We start from the raw sequence: 13,203 nt of genomic DNA, 5'->3' as shown, positions 1-13,203 counted from the left end.
TATTTCAGTAAAGAAAAATACATTCTACAGCAGTAATTTTCAAATATTTATTGTGGAATCCTGTACAGAAAATGTTTATAAACAGACTTAAAACTTTTGATGAGCTGAGGTTTACTTCATGAAGCTGAAGAAGTTGCCATTGCTTCTTCATAAGCCTGCAGGGCCAGCTGGATGTAACCTTCTCTCTGGGATTCAGTTTTCACAAATACCTGCAGCCATGGCAGGAGAGAGGTTAATGTAACAGCAGAGTTAACCATGCCAGTGGCAGATCAGTCACAACTGCAGTCCTGGTGCAGCTGTAGGTATAGAGTTTAACAAAAACCCCAGCCTGGCATGTACAACAGTTCTGTTAAGTATCTGCTTCCTAAGGTAAGGAGAAATGTAACTGCTCACTGGGTTCTGCTGGTTAAAAGCGCTCTTGTGCAGGTTATGTAGAAGCAGAAAAGCTTACCTTGATCAGATCAACTCCTTGAAGTTTCTGTTCTTTAGCTTCCTTTGCTGACTGACATTCAGGGTGAAGCATATGATACAGGGTAATTAAACTTGTAGCATCATCCAGCCTAAACAAATAAAGGCTCATTTAGCAATTCCTCTCTCAGAGCACTTACAGAGTGTATTTTGTGATGTGCTTTGCACAGCACAGGCTGTCAAACTGCTGCCACCACTGAGTATCCAGTCCCTGGAATACACAAGCAAGTACCTACATCTATCCCTCTGGCCTGCTTAATGAGTGTTTAGTGGAACTTTCTGACTGCAATGACCAGTATGTTTTACAGAAGTAGCATTAGAAATCCTGTAACACAGAGCTCTCAGCTGAGTTTAAAACTACTGAAGTGTGTGGCAGGAAAAGACATTCAAACTCTGCTTGTTAAATGGGCCAGATACGTGAATTTTCCTTTTACCAATTCGATTCTAAACCAGGAACCTTTCTGATTTCTCCATGTGCTCAGGTTAAAAAGCAAGATCTGACCACTGAAACAGCAGAAAATAAATGCCACTATCACTGCAACCTGGAGTTCTGATGGTACACATTTCTAATTTCTCCCAGCTCTAGTGGCATTTTGAACTATTGAATATTGTTCACTTCAGGGAACTTGGAATAAATTTAGCACCACGTTTTATAGAAATTCACCCATTTAAAATTAAACCTTATCTACATATTCCTAAGCTACTTAGGAGTTGCTCTAAAACCCAGAGTGTATCAACTTTATAAGGCAAAACTGGACTCAGTATGGAAATGCCAGGCTTTAAGATCAGAAGTGCTCAGAGCTGGAAGTGTTCTGACAATTACATGGGAAACAAAAATAAAAACCCAAAAACCACAGGAGGCTAATTTCTGCAGAAACCTACATATACACCCTACAACATCATGGACTGTTACTGGTGCTCCTGCACAGCTAACAGTACCTACACAGCTGGCCTAAAACATCAGGTAAACGAGAACTTTCCTACATCTGACACAAATCCTGTTTTTATTGCCAAACAGCAGTACTTTTCTAAGGCAAGGCAGCATTACCAAGTGGCAGGCTGTACTCACAGGTCTCTGTTGATCATGTCTATGAGTAATCCATCTGCCTTCTTCCTGCTGAGCAGGTACCACACCATGCCCCCGAAGTGCCTGGTGGAGCGCAGCAGGTCGTACTTGCCGTGTTTCTCGATGTCCTCGTAGGTGCGGTGGTGAACCTGCACACACACACACACACACACACACACACATGGGCTTGTTCATGGCAGAACTGCAGCCTGCTGACAGCTTTCCCCCTGTACCTGAGTTTTTAATCTTTTTCATTTCCCTAATGTCGGAACTCAGCACATCCCTTTGGATGTCCAGAGAACCTCATCGGGGGCTCAGAGACCCTGGCATGCTGCCCAGAACACCTGGGGATTTGATTTTGACCACTGGAGCAAGTTGCCAGCTTTGTATGAGGATGTGAAAGTCACACAGCTTTGAATGGTGTAATAATAAAATATGCACAGGGTGAAAATGTAGATTTTAGGACTTTTGGTATGGGGGTTATGAAGACAAGATGGAGGAATCAGGGCATGTCTAGTCCTTCTTCTTTCTTCTTGTTCTCCATTTTCTGCAGTGATGTTGGCACTTTGGGATTGGTTTAGAGTAGAAGCTCACTGTCTAACACAGGTGATGGGTATTGGGGATTAAGTGTAAATATGTTATATGTAGTTTGTAGTATAAAAGGACAACACAGAGTGCCTGTGGCGGCCCTGCTGAGCAGATCTCAGGTGGGCAGAAAGAAAATTTTATAGATAAGAATTAATAAACAACCTCAAGACCTAAAAGGGAAGAGTCCAGACTCGTTCTTCAGTTGTGTGGGCCAAAGCAGAGACATCCTGCACATCTCAGGGCAGCAAATATCAACAACAACTCGAGACCCTAAGGTGCAGGGGTAAGCCCCATGCTGAACCATACACCTGTTATAATTCAGGGTAATGCCAGGCTAGCCCAGTCCTTGGTACTCAGGCATAGACATCCTTATGGTAAAAGGAAGCTAAATCCTGTCTCTCTTGAATTTTTGGGGACATAGGGACATGAGCTCTGCACCTTCACTGCACTGCTGTCAAGCTGCATCTATTATTTCAGGAGAAAAATCCTAGAGCAAAGAGCTGTGAAATTTTTCTTAGGAAAAAAAGTTACTTGAAAAATCTAATTTAATAAAGCCTATTATTAAGGCTGATACAAATTACAGTTTCTCAAATCACTGAGAACATTACAGTGTGACAGTGTTCACAGGGGTCTGAGGATGAGGGAAGAGACAAGGATCTGACTATGTTTCAGAAGTCTGATTTATTATTTTATGATATATATTACATTAAAACTATACTAAGAGAGTAGAAGAAAGGATTTCATCAGAAGGCAGGCTAAGAATAGAAAAAAAAAAGAATGATAACAAAGGCTTATGGCTCAGCCTCTCTGTCCGAGCCAGCTGACTGTGATTGGCCATTAATTAGAAACAACCACATGAGACCAATCACAGATGCACCTGTTGCATCCCACACCAGCATTGTTTACATTTTGTTCTTGAGGCCTCTCAGCTTCTCAAGAGGAAAAATCCTAAAGAAAGGATTTTTCATAAAAGATGTCTGTGACATTACAGTTTAAAGAGAAGTAAACATTTTAAAAGCAAATCTAGACTTACATTTACCAGCAGCTATAGCTACTAATTTTATTCTGCTAGAACTACATTTTAGTAGCTGATCTTTGTCAAAAATAATACTTTGTGCACAGTGCTGTTTCTCAAAATGCATTTTGTGAGCTCCAAAGCCAGCAGTCAGTGTGACTTCAGCAGCAAAATTCTGCTCAGAGCCCCTGACAAGTGTTACCATCAATTCTGCTTTGATACCAAAAGCGCCTGAATAAAGACTATTTCTGTATGTGCAGTATCCTTCTAGGCTGGTAAAAATTACTTGTGCAAAATCCTGTTTTACTGTTCTGCATAAAAATAAACCCCAAAACTCATCACAAGGATAGTCTATGTGGGAGAAATTAGAGCACATATGACCAACACCTCTACTCCCAGATAAATATTATGTTTACAAAACAAACCTTACAATTCTCCACTAGGATTTTTTTTTTTTGCTAGAAAAATGGAAAGTGAACTCACTCTGATATAGTCAGGTGAATCTGGCTCAAACTGAGCAATGCACATGTTCAGGACATCTTCGTGACGGTCTTGCTGAAATACAGTCTGAAACAAGAGTTTAGATTCAGGGGTAGGTCATGTAATCCCACCATCCCAACTCTCCAAAATCAAAACAGCAGCCACAGCTCTTTTCTGGACAACACAATGAGTAACCCCTTCATCAAAAGACAACATGGACAATTGTTTCTAGTATGACACAGTACTTACACCTATCCAGGATTTGCTGGGCCCTAACCTGGAACTTTGTTTCAAATATTTTAACCAAGTTACAATGAAAGGCAATTGGTCCAAACAGAATTCAAGCACTAAACACACCCATGCAGAATGGCTTATTGCGAGTTACCCTGTCCAGAGAGCAGAGTTTCACTATCGGACTGCAATGAAATAAAAGTGCTCAGTTTCAAAGGCAAGAAGAGCTTACCCCAAGGTTCTCGTCCTTGAATAATGTTGGGGGAATCACCCTGCGCCCTTCCTTTGGGAAGAATATCTGGATCATCCTGTCTCGTTCCTCCCAGGTGGCTTTGCGTAGCACCCCGTTTGGTTCTCTGACTACAATGAAACGTTCCTGCAAATGAGGTAAAAACCAAACCTTGTCCAAAGCCTTCTCTCATCATAAAAAAAGCCTCATTTGTCAAAGTCCTTCTGCTCCTAAAGTCACACCAGTTTCTAGCTGACTGTGGCCATATGCCAGATTCATGTCTGCCTTACTACCTGCTGGATAAGTGCTGCTTTTGCACCTCGGTTTTACTGTCTGACAACTGTGCATGTGCCAACACTGAAAGCCGTGGCTCTGGGAAGTTTGGAGAAAACATGATTCACACCCAGACAGGCAGTTAGCCTGATTTTATCTTTTAATAACACCTACAAAATTAGGAATGCAAGTGTTGTGCACTTTTGTACCTTTTTTCAAGAGGTAGGCTAGAATCAAGTAAGAGCAAGTGCAAGGCAAAAAATACAACAAATTAAACAACATACTCAGATCTGTTTACAAGCATAACTACTTTAGGGTGGCAAATGGGAAGGTTTGTTGGACAGGAAAGTTTTCAGTATGGTTGTTGGGGGTTGGGTTTTTCTTGTTACTTGTGGAACTTTTTCCCACTGAGTTGGTAAGAAGCAGTGGTGGCTGGGTGCTTGAGGCAGCGAGGAGGGGGAACTCCTCTGGTTTTTGGGAGTTTTCTTTCAGGGGGACAGAGATCCCGTGACAACAGAGGCAGGTAATGGGCAGGGCTGGGGAGGGCGGCCAGGCTGTCCCTCACTGCGGGGACAATTCACCGGCACTGCTGGAGCTCAGCCCTGAGGGACCGAGCACCGGCTGCTCCAGGGCCCAGGAACCCCGAACCTGCATTGCTCTGGGAACCCCGAACCTGCATTGCTCTGGGAACCCCGAACCTGGATTGCTCCGGGAACCCCGAACCTGGATTGCTCCGGGAACCCCGAACCCCGAGTGCTCTCTGGGAACCCCAAACCCCGAGTGCTCTCTGGGAACCCCAAACCCTGAGTGCTCTCTGGGAACCCCAAACCCTGAGTGCTCTCTGGGAACCCCGAACCCCGAGTGCTCTCTGGGAACCCCGAGTGCTCTCTGGGAACGCTGAACCCCGAATGCTCTCTGGGAACTCCGAGTGCTCTCTGGGAACCCCGAGTGCTCTCTGGGAATGCTGAACCCCAAGTGCTCTCTGGGAACCCCAAACCCCGAGTGCTCTCTGGGAACGCTGAACCCCAAGTGCTCTCTGGAAACCCCGAGTGCTCTCTGGGAACCCCAAACCCCGAGTGCTCTCTGGGAACCCCGAGTGCTCTCTGGGAACGCTGAACCCCAAGTGCTCTCTGGGAACGCTGAACCCCAAGTGCTCTCTGGGAACCCCAAACCCCGAGTGCTCTCTGGGAATGCCGAACCCCGAGTGCTCTCTGGGAACCCCGAACAGGATCTCATTCATCATTTCCACAGCTCTTTCCAAACCTCTTCCAGATCTTTGCAAGCGTGGAGTAGTTCCATCTTACAAAGGAATCCAATCCTACAAAAACCTTCTAGGAGCATGGAAGAACTCAGCGCTTCTAGCACTTGCTTATAAAATAATTAACCACCTACCACACAGCCTTCCCATGCCTACTTTTGAGTAGCAGAATGTAATTTATGATTATCAGTTAGAAGCAGGTATTTAGAAATACATTTTTCTCTACTGCCTTGTACAGACTAACTCCTCAGCCCTTCTGCAAACTGATCCATCTACATTTGCATTAAAGCTTATTTTGAGAACAAATTAATAATGTTGATCACATTACTTACACGATGTGGAATGGAGAGGCTTAAATCTGTAAACACATATTTTGCAGTTTCAGTTCCTTCAAGGATTTTGTCTTCTGCTAAGACATCATCAATTGGCTCTCGTTCATTCAAAACAGGGGGCATGATTAGTTTTGTTTTAGCTTCCTCAATGGCTTTTCTTGTGGCCTTGTAGGGGGGAAAAAAGTAGTTTAATTTTACAACTAAAAATATAATCCCATTGGAAAGATAATATACATTTTGGGGACAAATATTTTCAGTTACACAAGCTTGGTTTTTTTCTTCTGCAGTTGAGAAAAAAGCAGACACCAATTCCACCTCTAGGTAGGTGAATTTCATGTAAACAATTTGCCACTACTAAAACCTGGATAAAATGCTGGAGGAAGTTACAAAACTACAACAGACAAACTATTGCAAACACCAAGTTTATTTCAGGTGTTTTTCCATGGTAAATTTCCCCCAAAACACAAACTGCAACAGCTTGTATATAGCTTTAATTGTGGCTACAGCAGAACCGGCTTAAGTCAAGCCCTTTGTCATCCTAAATGAAGTCAGACAAGAAGAGAGAGGGAAAAAAGTAGTCAAAGGAGTCCCAGGGCTATAACTTAAATATCAGATGAAGGTATTTGACAGAGTTATGAAGAAAAGAAACAAGAATGTTTTCAAACGCAGCAGTAAGGAAGGCAGAAATACGGCTATTACAGGTATTTTGCTAAAATCAACACTTACTTCCGAAGGAAGCAGAGCAGCCTACCTCTTCCAGCTGAGCTTCGGTCATCAGCTTGTAGTGGGGCGGCTTGAGGCCCTTCTTCTCAGGCCGGAACACCTTGTGCAGGTCGAGTCCCGTCATTTTGTACAGCAGATGCTGAACCGCTTCGTCCGTGAAGGCGGGCTTGGGCTGGGCGGCCTTTCCCTCTGTAGGAGAGGGCATACGCTGTTAGCCGGGGGCTGAGGGGACAGCCACGGTCACCGAGGGGACGCGCACGGTCACCGAGGGGACACCCCCTGCCCTCACGGCTCCTCCCGGCCCCACACCCGCCCCGACCCGCATCCCTCCCCAGGGAACCGCAGCCCACACCAACACGCGGGGCGGCCGGACCCCGAGGCCGGGGCAGCCGGGAGCGCTCTGAGGGAAGCCCCGGTCCCCTCGCGTACCGCCCGCAGCCGCCGCCAGCGCCCGCCGCGCGGGGAGCGCCCAGAGCGGCCGCAGCCGCGCCGGGAGCGCCGCGGTGCCCCGCGCCGCCAGCGCCGCCATCTTCAATCCCGCCCCTTCCTGCCCCGCGGCGCGCCGGGAAATGGAGTCACGGAGCCGCGGTGCAGCCCGAGCGGGACCAGTGAGCCCGACTCCTCCTGGCCCTGCACAGCAGTCGTATCCTGTGCTAAGAGTCAGGTCGTGTGCGAGGAGTCGCACCCTGTGCCTGAAAGCCTTGTCCAAATGCTTCTTGAACTCAGACAGGCTTGGTGCTGTGACCACGGCCGCCCAGCCACTCTGGGTGCAAAACCTTCCCGTGACATCCAACTTAAACCTCCCCTGACACACCTTCAGGCCGTTCTCTCGGGTCCTGTCACTGGTCGCCAGGGAGCAGAAATCAGTGCTTGCCCCTCCGTTTCCCCTCATGAGGAAGATGTAGACTGTTATGAGGTCTCCTGAGTCTCCTCCCGGCGTGAGGGAAACACGCGGTCCCCCGGCACTGTCCCGGAGGCAAAGGGCAAGAACGTTGCTGCTCCAAGCGCTCCCAGCGCGTTTGTGCCATTAAAGCGCTGCTGAGGGCCTGGTGAGGGCGGGGAGCTCATTCTGCGGGTGTAGCACAAGTCCGGCAGGAGCACGGGGTGCCCGGCTCCCTCAGCCGCCCCGGGCACGGGGCAGGGCTGCCGGCTCCCTTCCTCAGCACGGGGTGCCCGGCTCCCTCAGCCGCCCCGGGCACGGAGCAGGGCTGCCGGCTCCCTTCCTCAGCACGGGGTGCCCGGCTCCCTCAGCCGCCCAGGACACAGAGCAGGGCTGCGGGGTGCCCGGCTCCCTCAGCTGCCCCGGGCTAGGAGCAGGGCTGCGGGGTGCCCGGCTCCCTCAGCCGCCCGGGACACAGAGCAGGGCTGCGGGTTTCCTTCCTTAGCGGAGACTAGGAAAACCGGTGGAATTGAGGCCACTGTGAGGGATTAAAGCGCTGTTGACCCGCGGGTCCGGAGGGCTGCGGGCGGCAGTGGGTGCCCTGCACCGGCTGCTGCCCGCTGTAAGGGGCAGGCAGCTCCCGGCCCTGCGGCCGGACAGGCTGCCCCAAAGGGAGGAACACGCTGGGAATTCGCCCATCAAACCCCACCTGGCTCTGGCTGTGCCACTCCGGCCCTGCGTGGTGCCCTGAGGCGCCTGGACTGTGCGGGGCACCGGCCTCGTCAGCCCGGGCACGGCTTCACTGCCGCGGGTAGTGAGGAACTGCTGCCCTCATGTTCAGGGAGCTTTAACGCTTTTGTAAAGGAAGGAAAATACATAACTGCACTTAACCATAAAACCAAAATTAGCTTTATACTCAATAATTATGACATATCGGCTCTAATGTCTGTGAAGAGGGGATACTGACTTCTTAATAACTGGGCCTGTTTAGGGGGTTGCAAGTTTATTATGACTTGAAGATTATTTATTCTAGTTAGTCTGTATATCTTTTATTGTGAATTTCAGTCTTACAGACTCTGCTCAGGGAGGTGTGAAACAAAATTTGATCTTAAAGGTCTCTTCCAGTCCTGATTGTTGTATGATTCTCTTATCAGCAGGCAAGTCTCTGTCCAAGAACCGGGAATGCCTCAAGTTCCAGAAAATCAAAGCCATCCATCACTGCAAGCTGGCTCTGCCTTCCCATTGAGACAGGAAAGAGTTCATCTCCAGGAGGGGCAACACGAGAAAGATGCTTATGATGCTCATGTTCTGTAGATCTCCAATTGTTTTAAACTTTAGATGGTTGTTCATTGCTTTCCCAGATCTGTTATACTACTTTTGAAAATGATGATTGAAGTTTGGGAGAAAACGAAGACTTTTTAACATATATTGGTTTTAGTTAAAATAAAGTTTTAAAAGTGTATTGTTTCTTATAATTGATCTTTTTTGTACTGGGGAGTATTCATGGTTTTTTTCAGCTTTATATCCAAACACGTGCTCTGAGTTGAATTTATTAATCAGGCTTTTCAATATCCTGGCCTTGTCAAAAAGGTTGCAGGAGGATATGTTCTTCTCATATTTGCCTTGTTACATCAAAATTGAAATGACTGGGTATTGCAGAGGGCAAATGAAACCCTTAATATTATTTTAATGTAATTTTGTGCAGAATGTATTTAAATAATGCTAAGAAAATGAAAAATAATTTTAATGAAATGGAGAAGGTGTTGTTTCTCAATTCTTGCGTGGAAGATCTCTGGAGTGAGAGCTATACCCTATAAGGGAATTGGGAAGTTATTTGGCGACGTGCCTAAAAGCCACTTCAGACCTGTTCATGAGTTTGGATGGCAAGCCAACGTCCATTTTAATTCACAGAAGTGCTTAGAAAAACAACAGAATTTATTGGGCAATATCCAGGAGAGGTTAAATTCACATTCAGTCTGTACTGGAGTAGTAACAGCTGCTGTGAGGATTAACCTTTTTGGCTGGTGGGATGAAAGGAAATATTAACTAACTATACTGTAGATGGAAGTATAGCAGGTTAACATACTTATAAAGTAGGATCATTTATAAGGGGTAAATTGGTTATATTTTATTGTGGATTAAATTTGTAGTGAAGTAACAGCTTTAAGTAGGATATTTTATTTTGATGTAGTTAAAAATGTAACACCAGCTTGAAGAATGAGTGGTGGAAAAATCAATAATGAAATAAAGAAATTTTCTGAGCTTTTGTCATTATTTTCAATGCATCCCAGGACAGTTGGCTGTTGGAAAATTACAACCATCTGATGATGGGTGGATGTCCCCAGTGAAACCCATGACTGGTCCAATGGGTTTCCACTGCAGGGAAAGTGTCTATACAAGATCACCTGCACAGTTGGCATTAATTTCCTTTTTGTTGGCAGCTTCAGGATATCAGAAGGGTCAGATGGCTGCTGAGAGTGACATCTCAGGGAGAGAGGAGACAAATGAGGAGCTTAGGAGCTTGTGTTGCTGCTATGCCTATTTAATTGATCAAATAAGGGGCTGCAGTTTACTAGTCTTCCTGAGCCATAAATATGTCAAATTAGTAGTGAAAAGTTGTTTGGTAGGAAGAATTCTTTCTTGGAAAAACACAGAGAAAAATACAAAATGTCAGGTTTGGTAACTGTGCATCCAATTGTTATGTGAAGAACACAGAGTGGACCCAGTCAGGCTGTGCATGTATTAACTTTTTAGAGTTAATAGTTGGTTCTCTTCATCCTGATAAGAAAAAGTCTGGCAATCCTGTGGAATATTTTTCTGAAGGACACAATGGACCAAGCGGGAAGCTCTTTTTACTAAACCTGCATGGATTAGTCTGAAGATAAATTATTTTTTCCAGAGAAGGCGTAGCGTGCTAACATAAGAAAGATGACACAAACCTTGTTAGTTTTTAAAGGAATTAAATACTACACGTGGCTGGTTTTGTTTCATTATGTACACTGAGGGAGTGGATATTTTTTGCTACAATTGTTGGAGTTGTGGTTTTCTGTAGGATTGCTTGTTTTCAGAGCTGCCACTGAACCTCAGGAGCTGGAGCTGTGCAGCCAGCTGTGTTCTGCCGCTGCAGACATCCCCAGGGAGATGCCTGAGGAAATGTGATGGAAAGGCTCCCAAAGCTGCTCCTTTGGTGCTGTCACTTTTAGCAAGTGCTCCTAGTCAGCACAGGTTGTACACCAAATGCCCCTCGAGGTTTTATTTGTGCCGTGACTATTTGACATCTGTGTTTCCAATTCGAGGGGGCAATGGCAAAGCAGGAAGGATTATCCGTGCTCTTTATTTCCAGTTTTCAGCCTTGTTTCAGGCAGCGCTCTGTGCTGTGTTCCTGCGGGCCGCTGCGGGGCAGGAGCGAGGGCTCCGAGCAAGGGAAGTGCCTGAGGAGCTGCAGCGGGTAATGTAAATAAACTGTTTCCATTAATGACCCACATTTGCCTCTGTCTCACATAAAGCTGCCATAATCTCACTTTAATAATGATGAATTAGATACACACAAAACCCGTCTCCAGTAGTTGAGATTACATACATTATTTATAGTAGGGATATAAATCCCACTCCAGTTTATATTGTTTTCTTTGCTACACTATAAGGGCTTGAGCCAAAGCCCATTAAAGTCCTTTCCTAACTTCAGCGGGCTCTGAATTAGGAGTTCCTAGTTTCCAAATTAATTTTATTATTCCTTTGTCCTCTTGTAATACTTATCTTTTAAAAACAATTATCAAGGAAAAAAATAATAGTACATATTCAGTATTATTCAAAGCAAGGTATGGTTTGAGCAACTGGGGTTTTTTTTCCAGTCTTAATAGTTTTTAACCTCCCTCTACATTCCATCACTATTTTCCTTCTGAATCCAAGCACTTGCCAGGGCACTGTGAACTAAATCTGGTGTGCAGCACAAACTGTTATGTGTGGGCAGGTGGGATGTGTCTGATCCCTTTGTTTTCACAGGAGAAGGAAGAGCAATGATTCTGGCAGATTTGTTGATTTGTTTTGTTCTTTGGGCACAGGAAAATTAGGAGAAGACAACACCTTCCAATTCAAAGGTTAATTGTAATCTTTTCCTTCTCTCCTGTTGCTAGCACAAGTAGTCAATACCTTGTTCTCATAATTGTACTTTTATCTGTTTTTCACTGAGAGAATCGTCTGGAACCAAAACTGTCCAAATTAAACCTAGATGTGTGTTGTGTGTATTGCCTGGTCTGTTGTCAAAGGTTTCATAAAAATCTAAATCCCGTGTGTCTGCTAGTTACACTGTTGTGTTTTGTGATCCTTACAAAGAAGCCTGGAGGTCTGGTTTTCCTGCTTTTTTAGATCCAAGTTTCATCTGGGCTATTGACTCATTTTATGGTTTTTTATTTAATTATTTTATCAATGAATTTACCTGGCAAAGAAGCACATCCTCCTAGTTATAAACTGGTTTAATACCACTCAAGCCAAGTTTTGTTTCTTCCAGCTTGTTCTTGATTTTATTAATAAGCAACTACTTCACTCTTAAATTGCCTCAGAAGGTGAATATATTTCTCTTCTTGTGACTTGTAATAGTTAATAGCATTAATTTTTTTCTCCAAAACCAGTTCAATTTCTATAATTGTGTTTGTTTATTTTTTCCAGTTTAACACCAACCATCTTGCTGCTTAGTGATGCCAAGAAACTACTCTTATCTGCATGCCATTCCCTTCTCAAGTTCTTTTTCCCTCTGAGACTCATCTGTCTGGGATTCTTGTACAATTTCACTTCTCTTTTTATCCAATTATTTTTCTTTAAGTGTCTTACTTGTTCTTTATAGTACCCCTAAACCTTCCTGTCTTCATATCACTTTGAATTCATCTGGGTTTATTAGGATTTGTTTTGTCACCTTGATTTTTCTTTTGTCTTTCCCCAATTGAATTTTTTGTGGAAATAGCTCCTGTAGTTTGCTATTTAACAGTCTGCACTTTTTCATTTACTTTGTTGTTGTTGATAAGGGCAATGTGTACCTTTGGCTTGCTATTATATATATAAATAGCCTGCAGGATAGGGCCAACATTTTTAACTATTTCATACCAATATCACACTACTTAAAATAGAATCACCTCTCTTTTAAAGGTGGCACTGGAGATCTGTTTGTGTGTTTGTTTTTTTCCTTCTGTTTTTTTCTTATCCTTTCCTTTGGATCCAAACTGTAATACAAATTAAATTTGCTTAGGCAAACCCACTGTGGATTTTAAAAAGTCATTTTAAAGACAGGATCCTGGGGGTCTGACAGAAAAGCTAAACCAGCTGTGCTCTCCAGGACAAACAACACATAAATCTACACTATCTTTTCTTCAGGATCAAATAAGTGAAAGAAAAGCCTCAGAAAGTTAAAGATATTTTTATCTCACAGAAGCAGAGCTAAAAGAATTTTGTGTCAGTTAAAATCTTAGCCATTCCTGTTAAATCCAACATTTTTTTTATTTTCATTTTAAGCAGAAACATTTTCATTTGCTAATCAAACAGCTCTATTTACCTGTTTGATATGAAGGTTGTGTTTAGGCCCAGGAAAAAATGGTTATTCAGTTCTTTAGGGAAGAGCCAGTCTCACAAGGACACTTTCCAGTTGTGTTTGTGCTAACTGACTTGCTTAA

At 44.4% G+C, this 13,203-nt stretch overlaps 1 protein-coding gene across 1 annotated transcript; it reads right to left on the bottom strand.

The window, feature by feature from the left end:
- Window positions 1-33: 33 nt before the first annotated feature.
- MRPS22 (mitochondrial ribosomal protein S22) lies at window positions 34-7,193 on the bottom strand. The gene is made up of 8 exons (XM_058812384.1): window positions 7,093-7,193; window positions 6,692-6,852; window positions 5,941-6,105; window positions 4,081-4,224; window positions 3,621-3,704; window positions 1,538-1,683; window positions 452-560; window positions 34-209 (listed from the first exon to the last, which is right to left on the bottom strand). The coding sequence occupies exons 1-8, from the start codon at window positions 7,190-7,192 to the stop codon at window positions 117-119; spliced, it is 1,002 nt and encodes a 333-aa protein (XP_058668367.1). The 5' UTR covers window position 7,193; the 3' UTR covers window positions 34-116.
- Between the last annotated feature and the right edge of the window lie 6,010 nt (window positions 7,194-13,203).

The sequence above is a fragment of the Ammospiza caudacuta genome, chromosome 11 (genome assembly GCF_027887145.1).
Source record: "Ammospiza caudacuta isolate bAmmCau1 chromosome 11, bAmmCau1.pri, whole genome shotgun sequence".
NCBI classification, from domain to species: Eukaryota; Metazoa; Chordata; class Aves; order Passeriformes; family Passerellidae; genus Ammospiza; species Ammospiza caudacuta.
This window is presented reverse-complemented; position numbering and strand designations above follow the sequence as displayed.